The 22,588-nt window shown below is 41.2% G+C and overlaps 1 protein-coding gene across 1 annotated transcript in view; it reads left to right on the forward strand.

Annotated features, from left to right (window-relative positions):
- Window positions 1-14,909: 14,909 nt before the first annotated feature.
- The window catches only part of LRPPRC (leucine rich pentatricopeptide repeat containing), a 96,886-nt gene continuing 89,207 nt past the window's right edge, over window positions 14,910-22,588 (forward strand). Inside the window, exon 1 of the mRNA XM_070932364.1 lies at window positions 14,910-15,049. Within this exon, the coding sequence (XP_070788465.1) occupies window positions 14,910-15,049 (140 nt within the window). The remainder of the gene's footprint in view (window positions 15,050-22,588) is intronic.

A 22,588-nucleotide genomic window follows, 5' to 3' on the forward strand; every position in this document is an offset into this window, starting at 1 on the left:
GGCGTGGCTTATTTTGTGGGTGTGGCTTGAAGGTCATGTGACTAGGGGGCGTGGCTAGCTGGTCAGAGTCATTTCGCAGAGTCCTCGCACTTACGACCAGTCCCCACACTTACGACCCGACTCATTTGTTTGCTTTTAACACTGATCAGCTGTAGGATGGCCCTTTGAAGCCCCACGGCAAGAGTTTAAACAGTTTTTTTCCCTCTAGTCATCAGCTGGGACTCAGGAGGCAGCAATAGATTGGGGGTGGGACCAAATAAAAGGTAAGAATAACGTGGGTGGGAGGGCGGGGGGGGGGAGAACCAGTTCGGTGACGTCATATCGTCACCGCTACCCGGCTCGGCCGAACCAGACCGAACCAGGAGGAACCCACCACTGCACCAAGACCTTGGCAACTTTTTTATTAGGATATTTGTCATGACACTGCCATCTAATCTTCAACCACGAAGAAGCTAGGCTGTTTTGGATTTCAAGAAGTATATTCCTTCTTAAGCTGAATCAGGCACCACCATCGACAAGCAAGCCAGAATAAAGGCCATAGAGGGATCATCAGTGGATACAGAGCTTTGTTGGTTCAGGGTCAAGTGGGTAATCACTTTAACTGAAGCTTGGAGAAAAAGCTGAACATCTGGGTCTGCTGTAGCATTCCACAAGCAAGGCAGGGCAATGACACAGCTTATAAGAATCTTGTCTGGAAGCAACTTGGCATGCTTATTATTATTTCAACAGAGCCATTATAGTGGCTTCAAAATCGTTTCAACCTTTTCCGTTTCCTGGGCCATGATATGTGCAGAAAACAAACATTTTACTGCCTAAAGTATGGAGGGTGTTTTTTTTTTAAAAAAAAAAATCCTCTGGAACAGAATAGCCTTTGAGTGATTCATTTCTTTTATTCAAGCAAACCATATTCACGCAGAGTATAATATTGAAAAAAAAGCACTCTTCCACACTAATTGTAAATTCATGTGATTTGCAAGTATAAAAAGCTGGTGTGCTCCCTGCAGCTGCTCTGAGCTGCTTGCCCCTTTGGCAAAGATGCCACTCACAGAAAGCTTGCAAGCTTGGTTGCAATTTGCCTCCTAGGTTTCCTCTCCACTGGAGAGATGGTGGAGGGGGGTAAGTGGAAGAGAATGTCCATTATGCTTGCAAATGAACCTTGAAACAAAAATAAAACAAGCTTTTGTAGCCATTGCACTGGAAATTTCATATTATTTTGCAAGATGACTTAGCTGAAGACTTTGAATGGGAGAGAGTCTGAGGCCAGATGAAACCATTAAAAACACAACACCCCAAAAGACAGCAACAATTGTCTAATAACTTTTGACCACAGAGTTCTTGCAGCATTCTCATGCTCAATGATCACATCACATTTCTGCTCTTATAAATGGATAATATTCTACCACAAATCTTGAGGTAATCATTTTCTAGCTCATAGCTCATTGTGGGATCATAAGTGTTCTTAGAATACTGAAAAGCAGTAGGCCTTTTGGAAAACATCCAAAATATTCAACTGCATACGAATATGAACAGTTTATAGTGTTAGCCTAAATTGTCTTGGATGGTCAGCCCAAATTAAATGGAGTCACCGACACACTTGAAAAAGGGTAACAAATTGTAAATTCATTGGTAAGGGAATGTATTCTTCTCTCCATTTTCAAATTAAAACAATAATTAAAAACTCTTCAACAGTGCATAAAATCGTGCATAAAACAAATTAAAACTTACCCAAGACCAGAAGTCCCAAACCCCCGGGCCAAGGCTCGCTGCAGCCAGTTCGGAACTGGGCCATGCAGGGCAGTGGGGAGCTCCATTTGTGCAAGCAGTGTGCGTTCATACGCACAGCTCCATTTGCCCGAGCAGAGGGCACTCGCATTCACAGCTCTGTTTGAGCAAGGGGCAGGGCTTGTGCTTGTGTGTGAAGCATCATTTTCACAATTGATGGGCGTGAGCACGAGCGGCAGGCATTTGCATGAGCAGTGGTTGTTTATAGTCCATTTGTATGCATATGGACTTACATGTGCACATGTGGGTACCTATTGCTTGCACAGTGTCAAAAGCCCCTCGACAACACATCACTTTGATGGATGGTATTGAAGACCATGAAGGGGATCCGGAGAATACTGAAGGATTCCAGCAACAAAACACGGTGGAGGGGGGGTGTTGCGTTAGGACACCATGTACACTAATAGTGGGTGATGGACGGAAGGCAAGAAGAGGGAGGTTTGAATGGGAACGTAAATCAGCTGCTGAAGAGATAATAGTGCGGAGGGGAATGACGTCCTATGTCTGCGACGAGCATGAACGGAACAAGCGGCAGCTTTAATTGTGACAGCTGAGAGAAATCATTGCCTGCTTAATGATAGTTAACTGTATCCACGCCCTATAAAACAGTATGGGCGGAGAGCTAGGGCGTCTCTGACTTTGTTTTGCTTAGCAGCTCAATCTCTACTGTACGCTGCTGTGTTGCCTCCATTAAACTGGGTTTTGGAACGAATCCTCCTTTTCGTGTGTGCATGTTCGTTTGTGCCCGGTGAAGCACTGGCGGCTCCAGAGGGGCTGAGACATGGAACCATTCTGTTCTGACCCAGCTCCCCAAACACGACAAGCCCTCTGTAGATTCCTTTATTAGGAGCGCCAGCATCCCCGGCAAAAAGTTTCTCTCTTACAGCAGGCTAACAAGTCTGTCTGGCAGGGAGATGAATAGTTGTCTGTCACATCTATTCATCTCCACCTCCCTGCCTTTTATTCCCAGAGCTAGGGTGGAGCTTCATTAGCAGTGGTGGCTCTTCCGTCCCATGGATCGGCCCACAGATTTCCACTGCTTTCCTCTCCTCTGCCTTCTGTGCATCATCGCATCAGGCACTGGACCCAGCTTTTCCTCCTCTTCCTCATCAGCCACCTTCAGACCTGGGGCTGTTGAGTCTCCATCTGAGGGCTGATGGACGGTCAGGCTCTGCCTCTGTCTCTCTCTCTCTGACAGCTTCATTCTCTCTTCGCCCTTGGAGCTTTCAAGTTGCCTTGATGCTGACCCTGACTCCCACGCCTCTTACTCATCTGATTCAGCTGCCGACAGGCCACAACATATTTCCACTCCCCACCAGCTGGGCCACAAAGTTGGAAAGGTTGGGACCACTGTCTTAGACTATCTAGCTTAAAATAAGAACACGACTGCCCACAAATACAATTTTTAAAGCATGTTATTTTATTTGTGCCTCAGTTTTCAAAGCAGTTTAAATGTGTAATCCATTAAAAAATGCAGTAGGATTATATGTGATTTATCCTATTGGATAAACATGCTGTTATGAGAAACACTGAGGTGTTTGGGCTGGTGAAATTTCACTTTCAGGGCAAGCGGCCTTGAAGATGCTGGTGTGCCAGTACGAGCCAGATTCCAAGAGGTCTGTTCTTCCTCAACTTTCAATTCCCGCCTCCCAATTTCCCACCATAAAGGTATACAGATTTATTGCCCATTTGTTCCCTTCCCCAACTGATGACAGAACACCAGCAGGGCACCATGCCGAAGCTGGTGGGTCTGACACATGCATTCCAGGTTCCTTTAGGTACAGAGACCTGCTCAGTTTTTATAAAACTGATTGTCAAAGTGTTGACCGCAGAAAAAGCTCCTCCTATCCAAACGGCCTTCTGATCTAAATCAGAACAGGAAACTAGGCTTAAGATTCTGTACAGTTGTACTTACTTCCATATATACATATGTGAACACAACTATGCAATTGAATCCCTGTCCCCTTTTTACATGGATTTCTTCAACTGCATGGTCACAGCTATGTATACTTTTTGCCAACCCTCTTCCCGCTCCCATGAAAGTCAATGGATATAGAACTGAAAGTCAATGGATATAGAACTGAATAGAGAAAGAGTGAGAATATAACTCATCCTCACCCTTCTCTTAGAATCCCAATAATAAAAGCATGGACTGGATAACCCCACAGCAGTCAAATCTATAAGTAGAACAGCTCTGATACTTAAACTGCTACCTTCTGTCTAAGGTCTGCCCTTTGTTCCTAGACCTAAAGCAAACTGGAAAATAAAGAGAACCATAGTGTAAGCTGACACAAAAGCTGGACCTAAATATAAATGTGGGATATAGAATATAGACTTACAAAGTTGGAAGGGACCTTGGAGGTCTTGTAGTCCAACATCCTACTCAAGCTGGAGATCATATATCATATATACTGGAACGGGAATTTATAGGGTTAAGGCAAAAGATTCTTGGAGTTGATAAGAGAGTGACCTAAAAAAACAACTATAGATTTCAAAATCCATGTTAATGTCGTATCTAGGATTGAATTAGGGGAATTATATTTAGCCCTGAACAGACTAAATGCTACAGGCCTTTTTTGTTCATGACGTTCATTCTCTATGTTGGAACAAAGGAAATTCCAGTTATGGTAATAAGCCTCAGAGATTCCTTCTTCAGCTACAGTTAATATGGAACTGGAGATTACTGCCCATTTCAAGGAGTTAAACAGATCATTTGGGGAGTTGGCTGGGGAATTGCCAAAAGCCTGATATCTCCAAACATAGTATTCTTCAGATGTACTGTCACTATACCTCCCACCATAGGACCAAATGAAAAAAATTCGGATCACAGATACTGTTCAAATTTCTACCAAAGTTTTACATGCCTAGCTGTTCGAGAAAAATCTGTAAGAGGGAATTCCTGAATGTCCATTCTGTTTCCAACTTACAAGTTTTCTTTAAAGATTAGGTTCATTTTGTCTTTCAAGCAGGATACCAGAGCAGCAATTCCCAACCTTTATGGCGGAGGGAGGAGAGGGAAACTGGCCCATGTAAGCGGTGGGCCAATGCATGTGAGTCAAACTGCATGTGTGCGCTGGCCCACTGCTCACACAATCCACTTCCGAACTGGCCACAGCCCAGTAATGGGCCATGGCCTGGGGGTTGGAGACTCTTATACTAAAATACTTTAATCTCTAAAATTTACTATCAGTTTACAAACCCAGGTCAAACACACATGGGCAAGACTCTGATGCAAAGGAAACAGAGTATATTGTTTATAACACACACACACACACACACACACACACACACACACAAAGTTTAAAATATTCAATGTTGTATCTACCATACTAAATGTATCTGTTAAATGTCAAACCACAGCTTCAACTAGCTCTAACTACTTTGACCAACTTCCTCTTGAATCTAACCACAAATACAATATATAAGTTACTTTTATATACCTACTTGCTTCTCATGCTTGCTAAATATTTGCTTAAAATATTTATTAATATTTAAAATAGCTTAAATTCTCTCATAGAACCAATAAAAGGAAACATCATTATGTCAGTTCTAATTCTTCGGGTGATAAGGACTCAGGAAATACAAGTATTTTAATTTTTGTCGGCAGAGAACTGGAGGCACATTGTGATTTCTCCCATTAATTTTCAGAGTAGGATTTTTTTCCTTCTAAATATGGATTTACTTGTAAGTCCCTGCATTTTGCAAACTTCCGCAAAGTTGGAAACAGGAGAAGATAGTGTAGTTCATCTTTGAATTTCATCTTGACCTTCAAAAAGCAGGGGGGTATTCAGAACAAAAACATTCTGAGCGTTTATTTGAATCATTAATGAAAACAAAACTGTGATACAAAACTCACACAGAGAAATTATAGAATCAAGATCCAGCCAGTTGGAAAATATGTAATGAGAACACACAGAGTCACTTTCCTAGTTTAAAATAGTATTTTCTAAGGTTCCTTGCAATTACCTTAAACAAATAATCAGATGTTGGCAGATTTAGACAACATTCCCTTACCTGATAATGAGTATACTTAAAATTTCTAGCCAGGGCAGCCTATTCATGTAGATAAACCTGGGCTACCACAGAGATCCAAAAGTTTTTTTAAAAAAAAAATACAGATATTTTTGTGGAGGTGGGGGCATTAAAAACTTTGTTTGCCTACAGACCCAGTTCTTATATCTAATTGAAGGTGATTATTAACCTGGTTAGTGACAGTCTTTTTACTCTTAGGCATTAAGTAAGAAATTAAATGCAGCAAAGCTGCAGGGAACATGGAGAAAAAAAGGCTGCTTCAACAGCACTAAGCCATGGTGCGATTAACTCATGCTTTTTAGAACCAATATAATTGATTGGGTTCATACAACTTGGTATGTCATATATATTTTACAAATCACTATAGATGCTGGTTTATTTATTTATTTTATTTTATTTATTTATTAATTTAATTTGTATACCGCCCTTCTCCCAGAAGGGACTCAGGGCAGTGAACAGCCAAAATTAAAAAACATACAAATACAAAAGTTAAGATAATTAAAAAGAATTAAATCACTAGCTTCCCAATTTAAAACCCCAAATCCATAAAATTTAAAAGCCGTGCAGAGTTGGGGAAAAATAATTAATTGAAATGGCAGTCCTATACACAGATACCTGAGCATAAATTGAAATCAATGATACTAAGGGACTGTTGGTTTGATTGCTATGAAAAATCTGACATTTTAAGACACATCCATTATGGTATTCTTTACTGAATTATTTGTCTGCTTACGTAATGATTAAAACCAATCCAAAAGGCGTTGTCTGGTATCTGAAAACTATACCTTTTTGATTGGAAATTATTTAGCCTTGATTGCATTGAAGTATGAGATGCACCATTACTAGTTTATCTTCTCCATGATTTTCAGCTGCTGTTTTATTTAACTATACTGCCTACACTGCCTACAGCAATTCTGGGCAATGATTCCCCCAGTGGCATGCATGAGCTGCCCTGTTCTACTATAAAAATGCATTATGGCTGAATTCACCCTGACAGTTTGGAAAGATCTAAGTTCTTTGGAAACTCAAAAATGTGTTTTTTCTTTGTTTTAGCTGACAGGATGAGCTTCTGGCATTTTAAAGTGCAAGTCATTAGCATCCACAAGGGTAATGTTAATCTGTCTGTGTTTCAATCTCAGGACATTTTCCATTTGCTTCTGCCACAACAATCTCTGCCATCTCAGTGCTTTCTGAGCCCCCTGAGAATTAAAGGAAACTTTACAGTGCCAGCAGGAATCACAGAAGAATTCAGCTCAGACCAATTGCTTGCTGATTTACTCATCCTAGAGATTGGCACTAAAGAATGATAATTTGGATCTAAAAGAAAGACAGGTGGGTGGGGGGGAGAGGAAAAGATGTGTGATTAATAATGAATTATATCTCTTCATAAATGGAAGGACATAGAGAAAATGCAGAGTTGTACTGAATGAGTGTTTTTATATAGAAAAACACTCAGCTCTTCTGTCCTCAATGTGAGGAGAAATGTGAGGATAGCTTCGATATTTCCTTTTTTAAGGAAGTGAACTTATTAGACATTTCAAGTGCTACAAACTAAGTTGCTTGTGTCAGCAATGGCAGCAGGCCACCCATTTAGAACATTCCACATTTTTGCCCCCGGTTTCTCTTTGGAAAGATGCTACACTATTCAGTGGCAAAATATTGCTTAATGGCAGATGGGGAGGGGATGAGAAAAGGTCGTGTCACTGCTACGTTCCCAAACTTTCTTAGTTATTTTAGCATAACATGTCAGAACATAAATTCTCAGCACAATACATTGTTCACACATTGCACTATGTTCCAGTTTATTTAACAACGGTTTGTTGAATATAGGCTAGATTCACACTTCACCTAAAGCAATACATTACGATTTATAAACCACAATGCCTGGATTCATGTGAAACACTAAGTTGAAATCAATTCATAACGCTGTAGTTTTACACAATACATGAGACCAGCCAATGTGTAAAATACTTTTCTACAAAGACATCTATTACAAGCTACAGAAAATGCCACATGTAACTATGATGTTGTCATGCAAATGCCATAGATGTCATAATGTTGTCATGATATGCATGGCATACCTTTTCCTTGTCCCACGCACAAATCCTATTGAACAAGTCAGAGAATGCTCTCACCCAAGCTAATTAAGGTTATCTCTCAATGGTTTTTGTCCTGCCATTGTGATGTATTGTGATAAGGCAATCAGGTAAAATGTATTTTGATTTAAGAACTATTGGTGGTGAATGATGATGATGATGATGATGATGATGATGATGATGATGGTCGTATGGCGTTGTTACAGTAGCCAGGAGACCACAATGCTATTGCAGAGTCATAGTTTGGCTTGCCAAGGTACCAGCCCAGGGGTGAAATGCTCCCGGTTCAGACCGGCTCGGGCGAGTAGGTAGCGATGGCAGTGGGCAGTTCGGAGAACCGGTAGCAAAAATCTCTGCCCCCACCCCCCATGCCCAGCTGAGCCGCGCGATCATCAGAGGCTTTTTTTCTTTTAAATGCCTCTGACGAGCCAAGCTCTGACAATCCAAGCTCTGACGATCCCAGCTGAGTTGCTTGATCGGCAGAGGGTTTTTTAAAAACCCTCTGATGATCAGGCAACTCAGCTGGGATCGTCAGAGCCTTTTGAAAGCATTTTTTACATGGTTTTACATGTAAAAAATGGTTTTAAAAGTAAAAAAAAAAGTTGGCCACGCCCACCCAGTCACATTACCCCCCCCCACCAAGCCACGCCCACAGAACCGGTAGTAACAAATTTTAGATTTCAACACTGTACCAGCCCTGTTATAGGATATTCTTGCATACTTACCAAGGTGCGCCACAGGAAGCTGAGCTAGCTTTGCACCGGAGAGAAAGGCGAGTGGGTCTTTCTGCAGCATCACCCAAGGCCCCCTCCCTTTCTGGAGCTGCCTTGCAAATGGGAACTGCAACTGGTAAGGTTCAGAGCCATCAGGAATCTAACTGCCTGCATAGAGCACCAGCTCATCTTCCCACCAAAGTGGTAGCTATCTACCGGTATCTATTTGGCATAGAACATGCTTTAGGTGGATAGAAGCTGAGCCAAGTGCCATGCAGTGTTTGGGCTTGAAGCATCGGAGTTTAAACCAGCTCAAGCATCATTAAGCCACTCAGCTACTGTGCGTCTATTCAGCCTTCAGTTAGGCTGTTAAACCTTCTCCGTGCTTCTAGTAGTCATCCCGATTTTTCTCTTAGCCGAAGCCAATAGCTTCAAATAAGATATAATTGCAGAGGATAAAATTAAAAGATGGGATTTTATTTTAACAAAGAAATGGACCTAGATGACACAGGGTTCTCAGAAATTCTGCCCATTAGTGTAGTATAGTTTAGGGCTATCAAATCTTTTTTGAAAAGATTGAAAACAAAACAAAACTAAACATTAGAGGTTAACAAAGAAATACAAAAAAAGTCTAAGTCTTTGCTTCCACCTAGTGGTCATCTGGAGTATTGTAGCACTAATTTGTAGCTACCGTAAAATACTGCCCACAACAAAGTTCTAAATAGGCTTAATATCACATAAAGTAGCAGTCAAACAATACAATGTGCCATAGTATGGTTGCAAACATCCTGAACTCTAACCTTTCAATGTCAACTCTATTACAGATAGAGATAAAAAAGAAAGGAAGGCAGGAGCCAGAATCCCAATACAGGTCTCAGCAGTGGTGGGATTCTACCTGTTCAGACCCGTTTGGGCAAACCATTAGCTCCGACTTTCAGCCATGAGTGAACCGGTTCTCTCTTTCTTTGAAGTGGACCCACCCGCCCGCCCCTACGTTATACTCACCTATATTTCTGCTTCCGAAGCCCAGCTGATCAGGGTGGCAGAGTGGATTGCCGCTCCTCGGCTGTTTTCCTTGTTTTCAGCAATGCAAAAGTTCAATTTTCTGCAAACAGCGCACACACGCGCTCAGCGAACCAGTTGTTAAACCGGTAGGATCCCACCACTGAGTCTTAGGTACCAAATGATAACTGTGATGGCGTCCAGAACAGAGACAATGCCACATATGAAGTGAGTAAGGTAACAGTGAAGAAAAAGAAATAAGAACTAAATATAATGTAATGTAAACTAATCAGAAAAGCTAAAAAGAAGGAAGGTTCTATTTTGTCTTCCAAAGTAAACCTGATACAGTATCAATTTCTTCTGTTCTGATATTTTGCAAGATAAGGTGCAAATTGTTTCACGTTCCATTATAAACCCAAAGCACAAGGATGATGGGACAGTTTGCATGGACAAAATCAATAATGATCAATATCTCTCCCTAATCTCAAATGATGATGAGAACCTGCTCTAGAGATTTAAGTATTAATCTTCATGAAACAGTCTGGAATGGCTTGCTTATAATATGTAAGAAAGATTTTATCAGTGTTTCTAGTATTAATATTAAGTTACTTTGAAATTACATTTGAATGTATGCAATTCCATTATCTTTTTAATTGCATCAAAGACTGAAATAGATCCTATGAAGTAGTATTAATAATATCTTTATTTGACAACCAGACTTGGATTCAGTAGATACAGTATATGTTCAGCTTTTCCCAGCCTGATACTCTTCAGATTGCACTGAGTTCCTAGTCAGTAGCCAACATGATTTATAGTCTATGTTACTGTTACAGCAGATTTCAAATCAGCTTTTTGTGCTGTGTGAGAAAGATAATTATAAAGAATAGTATATATATTTATAATGATAAAGCTTTACTTGACATTAATTTGCCTCTTTATATGAAAAAATTATATTTGCATAAAACTAAAAATTTTTACTGTCCCCAAAATATTGAAGATACATGGTGCACATTTTATTTCTAGTGTCCACTCCTCCTTTTGTTTTATTGTAAAATGTAATTATGAAGGCTTTTTCTTCAGAATCAAGATTAATTTGTCAGGACATAAACATTTCCAGCAATACACAGCTGTTTTTGCCAAACGTGAATCACTTATGTAACCATTGGAAAATATCTTAAAAGGTTGTGTGCTGTTTTTTTTAAAAGATGGATTACTTTATTAGTTCATAATTTTGCCTTTCCTAGAAAATAATTAGCATTTGCTATTATTTCATCCTCTTCCTCAGTTTCATTTTTTTTTTTTTTTTTTGCTTTAATTTATATGCCGCCCTTCTCCGGAGACTCAGGGCAGCTTACAATGTGCTAAGCAATAGCCTTCACCCTTTTGTATATTTATACAAAGTCAGCTTATTGCCCCCACAACTGGGTCCTCAATTTACCTACCTTAGAAAGGATGGAAGGCTGAGTCAACCTTGAGCCTGGCGAGATTCGAACCTGCAGTAATTGCAGGCAGCTGGTCTTAATAACAGGGTGGTTTAGACCACTGTACTACCAAGGCTCCTCATGAACTTGTTTCATGAACTTTTTGTTCTGATTCAGCGTCCCCATCAAGTTCTTCTACATGAGGGCTGTCAAACTGGTGCCCCACGGGCCAGATGCATCATAGGCCACACCCATCCCAGCTCCGCGAAGGCAAAAAAGTCACGATACATCACCTGACATCAATGTAATTCGGTGAGTTTGACACCCATTTTCTAAATGATTTTCAGAATCAGTATCAATTTCATCTGGAGGCAGGAATATTAAGTGTGTTTGCCACCTTAGTTTTAGAGGGGGAGAAGTTTTTAACAAATGGGGAAAAAAATATTTTGTTAAATTTATTTGATTTTTACGCCACCTTTATTATTTTAATCTCCGAGGGAGATGGACAGTTAAGAAATATGAAACATACACACATAAATTTTAATAAATAACTTAAGTTTGAGACCATACTTGAGCCCTAATGTCGCAGTGATTAGAATGCAGTACAGGTAGTCCCTGAATTACCACCGCAATTGAGCACAATATTTATGTTGCTAAGTGAGAAATTTGTTAAGTGAGTTTTACCCCATTTTACAACTTTTCTTGCCACATTTGTTAAGTGAATCACTGCAGCTGTTAAATTAGTTACATCATTGTTAAGTGGTCACAAAAGGTGATCACATGACCCCTGGGACATTGCAACCATCATAAATATGAACCAGTTCTCAAGCATCCAATCATATGACCAGAGGGATTTTGCAATGGTCATAAATGTGAAAAATGGTCATAAGTCACTTTTTTCAGTGCCGTTGTAACTTCAAACGGTCACTAAATGAACTGTCACAAGTCGAGGACTACCTGTATTGCAGGCTAACTTTGCTCACAGTCTGGAGTTCAATCCTGATGGGGCTCGAGGTTCACTCAGCGTTCCTTCCTTCCAAAGTCAGTAAAATGAGAAACTAGATTTTGAGGGGCTATATGCTAACATTATAAACAGCCCAGAGAGTGCTGTGAAAGCACTATGAGGCAGGTTGTAAATCTAAGTGCTATTGCTACATAATACTCCTTCCTCTTCCTATTTTTTTCACAACAACCCTGTGAGGTGAGATCAGCTGAGTGTGACCGGTCAAGTCATCCCATTTGGCTTTTGTGCCTTAAGGTTGAACTAGAACTCAGTCTACTGGTTCTTAACGGTACACCAAACAGTCAAATATAACACTACCATTCTGCCTTCCATTGAGGACCTGTATACTGCACGAGTCAAAAAGAGAGCTGTGAAAGTATTTACAGACCCCTCGCATCCTGGACATAAACTGTTTCAACTCCTACCCTCAAAACGATGCTATAGAGCACTGCACACCAGAACAACTAGACACAAGAACAGTTTTTTCCCGAATGCCATCACTCTGCTAAACAAATAATTCCCTCAATACTGTCAAACTATTCACTAAGTCTGCAGTACTATTAATCTTCTCATCGTTCCTATCACCCATCTCCTTCCATTTATGACTGTATGACTGTACTCTTGTTGCTGGTATCCTTACAATTTATATTTACTGTTTCCTAATATGATTTGATTGCTTATTTGTTCCCTATGACTATCATTAAGTGTTGTACCTTATGACTCTTGATGAATGTATCTTTTCTTTTATGTACTCTGAGAGCAAATGCACCAAGACAAATTCCTTGTGTGTCCAATCACACTTGGCCAATAAAGAATTCTATTCTATTCTAGAATAGCATGAGCACAAAATATAGACGTAATATAGAATGGGAAAAATTATGGAGCAAAAATTATAAATTAACAGTCAACTGCATACAAAAAAAATCTGTACCAAATGGTTTATAGGTGGTATTTAACACCGGCGAGATTGGTTAAAATGTATACAAATATGAAACCAGAGTGCTGAGAGTGCAAACACAAGGATGGAACATTTTATCACATGTGGTGGCAATGCCCCAAAGCAAAAAAATATTGGGAACAGATAAGGAGATGGCTGAGATAACAGAAGAACAAATTGAATTTAAAGCTGAACTATTTTTATTAGGAATGATTAACCGAAAGATCAAGAAGCAACTCCAATACATTATTTTACACATAGTAACAGCAGCGAGAATTGTCTATGCTCAATGTTGGAAACTAGAAAATATACCAGCCAGTGAGATTATATACAAGATACTAGAATGTGCTGAGATGTATAAGCTCACGTTAGAAATGAAAGGCAAGGAAGAAGCAGAGGTGTGGAATAAGTGGTATAACTGGTTAGAACAGAGAAAACAAAGAAAAAGAGCCTGGATAGCTCTGCGGACAAGGCACTGTAATTTAACACCAGCTGTCTGCAATTACTGTAAGTTCGAATCTCACCAGGCTCAAGGTTGACTCAGCCTTCCATCCTTTCTAAGGTAGGTAAATTAAGGACCCAGTTTGTGGGGGCAATAAACTGACTTTGTATAAAATATACAAAAGTATGAAGGCTATTGCTTAACGCACTGTAAGCCGCCCTGAGTCTCCGGAGAAGGGCGGCATATAAATCAAATTAAAAAAACACACACAAAAATGTATAGGAATAAATGTAAATACCTGTAAGAGACACATGACACAATACTGGTAAAAAATGTTTTATTGTTATGTAAATTGAAAATAAAAAATTAAAATAATAAAAATTTAGAATTCTATTCTACCAGATGAAATATGCCCAAAGATCAGCAACACCATTTCTGCCTCCGAGGAAACTCAATCCTGAAAACTTTTTTTATTGCTGTTAAGGTCACCTTATAGCAGATGTCTTCAAACTCGGCAGCTTTAAGACTTGTGGACTTCAACTCCCAGAATTGGAGTTGAAGCTCTGCTGGCTGGAGAACTCTGGGAGTTGAAGTCCACAAGTCTTAAAGCTGCCAAGTTCGAAGACCTCTGCCTTATAGAAATAAGAAACCCCTGATTGGGATAGAAAAAAAGCGAGATTTATTATACTGCCGATTGAGCTCCCACTTCTCTGGGGAAGGTTCGCTGCGGTTCGGATTTAAACCGCAGCGCGGCTGTATCCCTTAATCCAAACAGGCGAGCCTAGCCTTCCAGCGACCGCCAAGAAACTCGCTGGTTACTTTCCTCCCGCGCTCTAGGAAGTTTTAAAAAAATAAAATAAAATCAGAGCGGGCATGATTACAGCGCATGCGCAAGCAGGGAAGTTTCACGTGTCTTCGCCGGCAAGAAGGGAAAGTAAGGATAAGACCGACCAATAGCTTTCCCGGAGTGAAAGGGCTCTGGAGTCATAGCTCAATCTCCAAAACCTCTTTGAATCGGTCCGTCTCTGGACCGCGTGGTTTTTATTTTTAAGACAAGTCTTGAGGTGCCTTTTGAAAACGTAACTCTCCCAGGAACAATAATAAATAATTCGCAGACTGAAACTTCGGGTTCCATTCGGAATGGCCCAAACCGCTCTTCGTCCTTGCCCTTGAGTTACGTCTATCCGTATTGGACTGTTCCATTTTTTTAAAAGGGGATCTATTATAATTGTTGGGGTTGAAAAGGAAACGCGAATACGTTTTTAAAGTAATCCCAACTCTTCGGGATAAATCACACCATTTCTCCAGCATCTGGGTTTGCGGTAATGTATTCCTCGGTTTGAGCATAGCGGATAATTGCCAAAGTGTCTCCCAGGACACCCCCTCTCGTCTTTCTCGGGGAATGTAACCTCCTCCTACCGGTCACGTGCTCTCCCTTAGGCCGCTGGGTTCTTTGGCTGCACCAGCGTGCGTGAGTAGCCATGGCGGGGTTGCTCCGGTCAGCCGTGTGGCTTCGTTCGCGTCTCTTGCTCTGGCGAGGGGGATGCGCCCTTCCGGGACCCGTCCCGTCACCGCTGCCCTCGGCTGCCCTCCGACGCTTTAACAGCAACCCCAGCAGAGCGTGAGTATTTCCCCCGAGGAAAGCACGCAGCCTCTCGGGTCCGGGAGTGGAGGCAAGCAGGGGGAGGTCGTGAAGATGCTTGGGGTGGGGTGGGGGTTTGTATCCCTTTGCTGCTTTCTGACCACCGCCCGAATATCTGCAGCCCAGACTGTTCTCGGTCCGCAACACGAGGCTGCACGCTTTTGCAGCCTTCCTCGGCCGTGGCGTGGATTATGGGGCTTCTAATCCAACCCAGTCGATAGCTGGACAGTAGGTTGGATCAGGCTATGCCCATCTGAACTCCGGGTTAGAATTGTTAGCTTGGAGGACCAGACCGAAGGCCCATCCTGCTTTTTATTACCAGTTCCGCACTAGCTGCCAGTGGGAAGCTGCAGGGTATAAAACACGCGACAAAGAGCCGGTTTTCAGAGACAAACTGCCCTGGGGGTATGAAAAAGGAAGGAAGGAAGGGAAGAAAGAGAAAGAAAGAAGGAAGGAAGGGAGGGAGGGAGGGGGAGAGAGAGAGAGAGAGAGAGAAAGAAAAAGAAAGAAAGAAGAAAGAAAGAAAGAAAGAAAGAAAGAAAGAAAGAAAGAAAGAAAGAAAGAAAGAAAGAAAGAGGACAGGTAGTCCTCCAGTTACGACCGCAACTGAGCCCAACATTTACATTGCTAAGTGAGGCATTTGTTAAGTGAGTTTTGCCCCATTTTATGACTTTTCTTGCCACAGTTATTAAGTGAATCACTGCAGTATTTATTTATTTTATGTATTTTGTCGCATTTCTATGCCGCCCAACTCCCAAGGGACTCTGGGCGGCTTACAACAAAGAACAAAACAATGCGAACAATCCCATAAAAAATGTTAAAAAGAAAAACATTAAAACGTTAAAAACTTTAAAAATGGTAAAACACATGCACTCCAATTCATGGCCAGGTCTCGCAAGATCATTATAACGAGATCAACGGCCCCAGGCCTGCCGGAAGAGCCAGGTCTTCACCGCTTTGCGGAAGGCCAATAGGGTGGGGGCGGTCCGGACTTCAGGAGGTAATTGGTTCCAGAGAGCCAGGGCAGCCACAGAGAAGGCCCTCCCCCACAGGTCCGCCAGCCAACATTGTTTAGCTGACGGGACCGGGGGAGACCAACTCTGTGGGATCTTACCGGTCACTGGGAGCTATGTGGTAGAAGGCGGTCTCGAAGATAGATAAATTAGTAACCCAGTTAAGCGAATCTGGCTTCCCCATTGACTTGGCTTGTCAGAAGGTCGCAAAAGGGACGCTCACATGATCCTGGGACTAGAAAAGGTCGTAAATATGAACCAGTTGCCCAGCATCTGAATTTCGATCACATGATCGTGGGTATGCTGCAAAGGTGGTAACTGAAAAAACGGCCATAAGTCACATTTTTTCAGTGCTGTTGTAACTTTAAACGGTCACTAAATGAACTGTTATAAATCGAGGACTACCTGTACTTGGCTGTTCTTTTCCCTTTAACCAACCTCTGCCTAACCTGGTAGTCGTTGCTACAGATTCAGTCAGTGATTTTCTACCGTTAACTATGTGTTCTGGAAAAAAAATTGGCTTGAACATTCCACCGTTGAAGCATAGGGGGGCACCTACGATTTGGAACGAGCTCCCCCCGGAGATACGTAGGATCCCGGATCTGCGCACCTTCCGCCGCGCGCTTAAGACTTTTCTATTTTATCAAGCTGGCCTGGCCTAAATCTTCCCCCTTTTTAAATGTGGAAATTTTAAATTTTTAAATTTTAAATTCGTCTTATTTATAGGGGTATGGGTAAGGCGTTTTAAATTGGGGAGCCATTTTAGATTTAATTCTGTTTTAAACGTATTTTAAATTGTTTATATTGTATGTTTTTAATTTTGGCTGTTCACCGCCCCGAGTCCTTCGGGAGAGGGGGCGGTATAAAAATCTAATAAAATAAATAAAAATAAATAAATAAATAGCCAGCATCCTTGGATTCTAATACTATGGAAAGGAAGATGTATTTGCATAACCTACTCCATGTTTAAATGAACCATGGTTTACTGAATTAATCCAATTAACTCTTTATGCAACACTCTGAACTAGTGTTTCTCCACCTCAGCAAAAATTTGGATTAAACTCAACACTACTAAAGTTGTTGAGGGTGAGATATATTGCTCCAAACTATAAATCAACTGTTTAGTTAGATTGACACAGCTAGTTGCATTTTAGTTTAGTGTGGGTGAGGAAATCTGTCTGGAGAGTTTTGGATGTGCTTTCCATATTTTGCTTAAATTTATAACTGAGATTTTGTCCTTTGCTTTTTCTCCCTAAAGTTAATTTTTTAAATATTGACGTCATTACCGGGTTGCTCTGCTCAGCACATTGTTCTGCTTGTCATTTCCTAGAGCTAACTTTACAATATCCTTTCTGAGTTACAGAGACCAGAACAATACAAGTAGTCCTCGACTTACAACAGTGGATTTATTGACCGTTACAACAGCACTGAAAAAGTGATTTATGTCCATTTTTCACAGTTACGACCTTTGCAGCGTCCCCATGGTCACATGATCAAAATTCAGATGCTTGGTAACTGGTTCATACTTTTGACCATTGCAGTGTCCTTGGGTCATGTGATCACCTTTTGCAACCTCCTGACAAGCAAAGTCAACAGGGAAGCCAGATTCACTTAACAACCATCTTACTAATTTATCAATTGCAGTGATTTGCTTAACAACTGTGGCAAGAAATGTTGTAAAATGGGGCAAAACTCACTTAACTAATGTCTCACTTAACCACATAAATTTTGGGCTTAATTGTGGTTGTAAGTTTACTGATGGTAATTGGGACTGTACACAATATATTTAAAAATATTAAAATATTTCAAAAGTTTTAAGTCATCATTTACTCACTAAAGCTTTGAGTGTTACACTGGTAGTATTTTTTTATCATCAAGATGGTGTGTTTTGTGGGGGTATTTAACCATGGAGTCCTGTGTCTAATTCAGCGGTAGAAAATTGAATTATGTAATTATTGACTATGATCAGTGGTGGGTTGCCCCCGGCGAACTGGTAGTAAAACTGGCGAGAGGCTCCGCCCACTGACCCCGACATCATCAGGAAGCTTCTGCACATGTGCAGAAGCGTGAGCGAAGCAAGCACGTGTGTGCGGCCCCGTTGTGAACCGGTAGTAAAGGTAAGTAGAACCCACCCCTGACTATGATGCCTATGAAGGTGCAATCCAGCAATTGGAAAATCACTAATCCAGCTCGGAATAGACTTTGCCACATTTATCACCTGATTTCAACATTCATGTGGTTCCAATTGCTTAAATATGTCTGTTCTTCCTAACCTTTTGTTAATACACTATGTTCCTGTTAGCTGGCTGTGTTTACTATGCAGAAAGGAAATTCTTTGCAGTTCCAGGTATACATTGTGCTTTATGGCACCACATCCTTTTTGACATATAGAGCAAATTCTCTCCAGTAGACCTTATTATTTCTGTAGAGATCATCTGCAGAAATAATTTCATTGGTTATATACCACGCCATTAGACTTCTTCAATGTCTGTATGTTCTGTTTTTCCTTCTGAAGTCAGGTACTCTACTGTTTTGTCTTGGAGAGGTCTGGCATTTACATAAAAGGATTTGAACTAGAGTTACTTTGGCATGCACTTTTACCTTTGTGTCCTTATGGGTTTCTTGATTAACTACATTTATTTCCTGTACCTCCGCTGCCCCCCTTGGAATGGTTATTAAGATGTATATAATCATCCTCTAGGAATTATTTTTCCCTCAACTTTCATCTTGTTGACTTTTCTCAGGAATCAGATTAAAGGTAGTTTACTAAATTTTTTAATATTACTTGCCGTCATTCTAGTTTCCTCTTATTTTAGGCATTGTATATTGTACAGATCTGTCTTGTCCTGAAAGGTACTCCAATACCTCTAAATTCTTTTTCTTGGTATCATCACCTCATCCAAGGACTGAGACTGTTCTCATATTCTATTAGTTCTCTGCTTGCAACAGGTAAAGCCACCGTGACCATCCAAGCAGGCATGTTATCATGTGGTTGACATGCTTCTCATGCATCCAACTTGGTGCATCTGATAGTCAACCACACACCTACAGTTCCTTACAGCCCTTGTGCCCAGAGGGTTATCTTTAATGCAAGCCACCAAGCTGGCTTTCGTGGCTAAGGCAGCTCTTGAACTCATGGTCTCCCGTTCTCTAGCCTGGTGCCTTAAACCCTAGACCTGTTCTTTATCAGCCAATTCTGTCAAGATAATTTGACTCCTCAAGTTTATTTGACTGTGACAGGGTACAGATAGCCCTTGACTTGTAACCATTTGTTTAGTGACGATTTGAAGTTAACAACAGCACTGAAAAAAGTGTCTTATGACCATTTTTCACTCTTATGACCATTGCAGCATTCCCATGGTCACATGAACAAAATTCGGATGCTTGGCAACATAAACTTTATGATGGCTACAATGTCCTGGGGCCAATGAGGAAGTCAGATTCGTTTAACAGCCATGTTACTAACTTAACCTGCAGTGATTTACATAACAACCATGGCAAATGGGCAGAATCAACTTAACTGTCTTGTTTAGCAACAAATTTTGGGTTCAATTGTGCTCAAGGACTAACTGTATCTCTTACATCAATCAGTTCAGTAGGTAAGAGCTAGAATTAGTACTTCTGAGTGAGTTTAGTTATTACACGCAATAAATTACTAATAAAATATCTGTTAATTTTTTCAGAGTTGATCTGAACTACCGTGTTTCCCCAAAAATGAGACCCTGTCTTATATTTTTTGAACCCCAAAATAAGCGCTAGGCCTTATTTTCAAGAGGTTTTATTATTTTGGGGTGCGTGGAGCAAGACGGGGCTCCTCTTGCTATCTTACCTGATTTCCAGCTCTGTCTACCTAACTTTAACCAGAGGAAATGGCAGGAACCGGCTGCGCATGTGTTTAAATATTTTCAGGGAGGGCTTATTTTGGGGGGGAGCTTATTTTAGGGGGGGCTTATTTTAGCACATGTGCTCAAAAGCCCAATTGGGTTTATTATCCAGGGAGGTCTTATTTTCGGGGTAACGGTACCTTTCATCCTAAGATTTGCACTGTAGCTTTTGTGATCCCTAACTATAGATATGCTAACTGGGACTTAGTGGAGTTCAGAATATTTGATGGGTAGTAGATTATGGTTTCTGCCTCAAATACTAGAGAATATACACTATGTTGCTCAGAATTAAATTGTTAGGCTCTTGGTATTCTCTGAAGTGATTTTTTTTTTTTGCAGATGTTTTATAGGTGAGGTAATAACAATTTACAGGAGAATGAAGTTTGCTGTTTTTTTCTGTTAATAGTTTGCTTTTTGGTTGGGGTATGGTCTGTCTTCCTTGGTAATTCATCGATTGTGATATTGCTTTTCTGATTGGTTTTCTAATACTGTTTATTTGGTATTGATTGTTGGTTCAGTATGCTCTGGGTTGTTGACTGTTCTTTGACTTTTGGTTATATCTTTGGTTATATCTTTTAAATTGTATGTAGAAGAGCTCTATGTCTCTGTCAAAGAAGTAGATAAAACAGGAAGAAAAATGGCTTCTGCTGAGGGCCAGCGAAGGAGGTGGGCATTTTTTGTATATCACTGGATGAAAAGGTAACTCCAACTCTTGGAGGTCTGTCAGGGCTTGTTCCAGTGATTGAGCTGCTTGATCTGAATTTTACAAATCCTTTCCTTACCTTCTCTCCATTCCAGCAGAAGAAAAATTGTAAACTACATTCCAGAAAGCAAGTAATGCTCCCTTCAGGACTCCTGATTGTCTCTTGATCCCAAGATATATCATTATCTATTAGGTTTTTTTCCCCAACTCATACGTTTTATGATTTTATTCTATAAATTTCAAATTAATTGAACATACAGTATTGTCAGGTGCACATATCAGAACCCCTTGTGGATAGACCCATGTTGATCATCTGTATTACATGACTATCTACCATGCCTTGGGAAACAGCAGATATAGAACTAACAGTTTGAACTCAGATGATTCCTCCCCTAAACAGACTCTTAAGCTGGAATGTCTCTTTACTCCCTCTAACCCCCCGCCCCCTCGCAGCCAATGGTTCCACCACAAGAGTTGAGGCATGTATTTTTATATTTCCAAAAACAGGTAATCCTCAACCTACAATCACAATTGGAACTGGAATTTCCATTGTAAGTCGTTGCAGATCTAAGTTGAGTTGGACCTGATTTTATGACAATTTTTACTGCAGCCGTTAAGTATATCACACAATTGTTAAGTAAATCCAGCTTCCCCAATTAATTTTTTTTGCCAGAAATCAGCAAAAATGGTTGATGGTTAAATTGTGATCGTGTAACAGCAGGGCATTGCAACCAGTTATAAATGTAAAACAGTTGCCAAACATCCAAATTACAATCAAGTGATTATGGGGGTCACTTTTTCCATGGCTATCATAATTTTAATCATTTGTTAAACGAATTTTATTTTATTTATTTATTTATTTTATTTTTGAATTTGTATACCGCCCTTCTCCCTAAGGACTCAGGGCGGTGTACAGCCACATAAAAACATAGAGTACAAATATTAAAATACCATTAAAAGATATATATAAATTTGGCCCCATAATTAAAAACAGTAACAAACCAATTAAAACATTTAAAAAGTATTAGGCCAGCCCGGCTTGCTGGAAAAAGAAAGTTTTAAGGGCACGGCAGAAGGCACCGAGGTCTTGGATTCTCCTTATCTCTGGGGGCAGCTGATTCCAGAGGGTAGGTGCCCCCAGAGAGAAGGCCCTCCCCCTGGGGGTCACCAGCCTGCATTGTTTGGCTGATGGCACCCCGAGGAGGCCCTCTCTATGGGAGCGCACAGGTCGATGGGAGGCCGTTGGTGGCAGCAGGCGGTCTCGAAGATAACTAGGTCCTATGCCATGGAGCTCTTTAAAGGTGATAACCAACACCTTGAAGCGCACCCGGAAGACCACTGGGAGCCAGTGCAGCTCACGCAGGAGAGGTGTTATATGGGAGCGCCAGGTAGCTCCCGTGACTACCCGCGCGGCCGCATTCTGGACCAGTTGGAGCCTCCGGGTGCCCTTCAAGGGGAGCCCCATGTAGAGAGCGTTGCAGTAGTCCAGGCGAGAGGTGACGAGGGCATGAGTGCACAGGGCATCCCGATCAAGAAAGGGCTGCAACTGGCGGATCAGGCGAACCTGACAAAAAGTCCCCCTGGCAACAGCCGTCAGATGTTCCTCCAAGGACAGCTGCGTATCCAGGAAGACTCCCAGATTGCGAGCCCTCTCTAAAGGGGCCAAAGACTCACCCCCAATAGTCAGTGATGGAGTCAACTGACTATATCAGGATGCCGGGAACTACAGCCACTCAGTCTTGGAAAGGTTGAGCTTGAGCCTGTTTCTCCCCATCCAGATCCGCACAGCTTCCAGGCATCGGGACATCACTTCAAGGGCATCGTTGGGGTGGCCTGGGGTGGAGATGTACAGCTGGGTGTCGTCAGTGTACTGATGGTACTTCACCCCAAAGCCACAGATGATCTCACCCAGCGGCTT

This window comes from Pituophis catenifer, unplaced genomic scaffold, assembly GCF_029215685.1.
Source record: "Pituophis catenifer annectens isolate HBS135680 unplaced genomic scaffold, rPitCat1.0.hap2 SCAF_1, whole genome shotgun sequence".
Lineage (NCBI taxonomy): Eukaryota > Metazoa > Chordata > Lepidosauria > Squamata > Colubridae > Pituophis > Pituophis catenifer.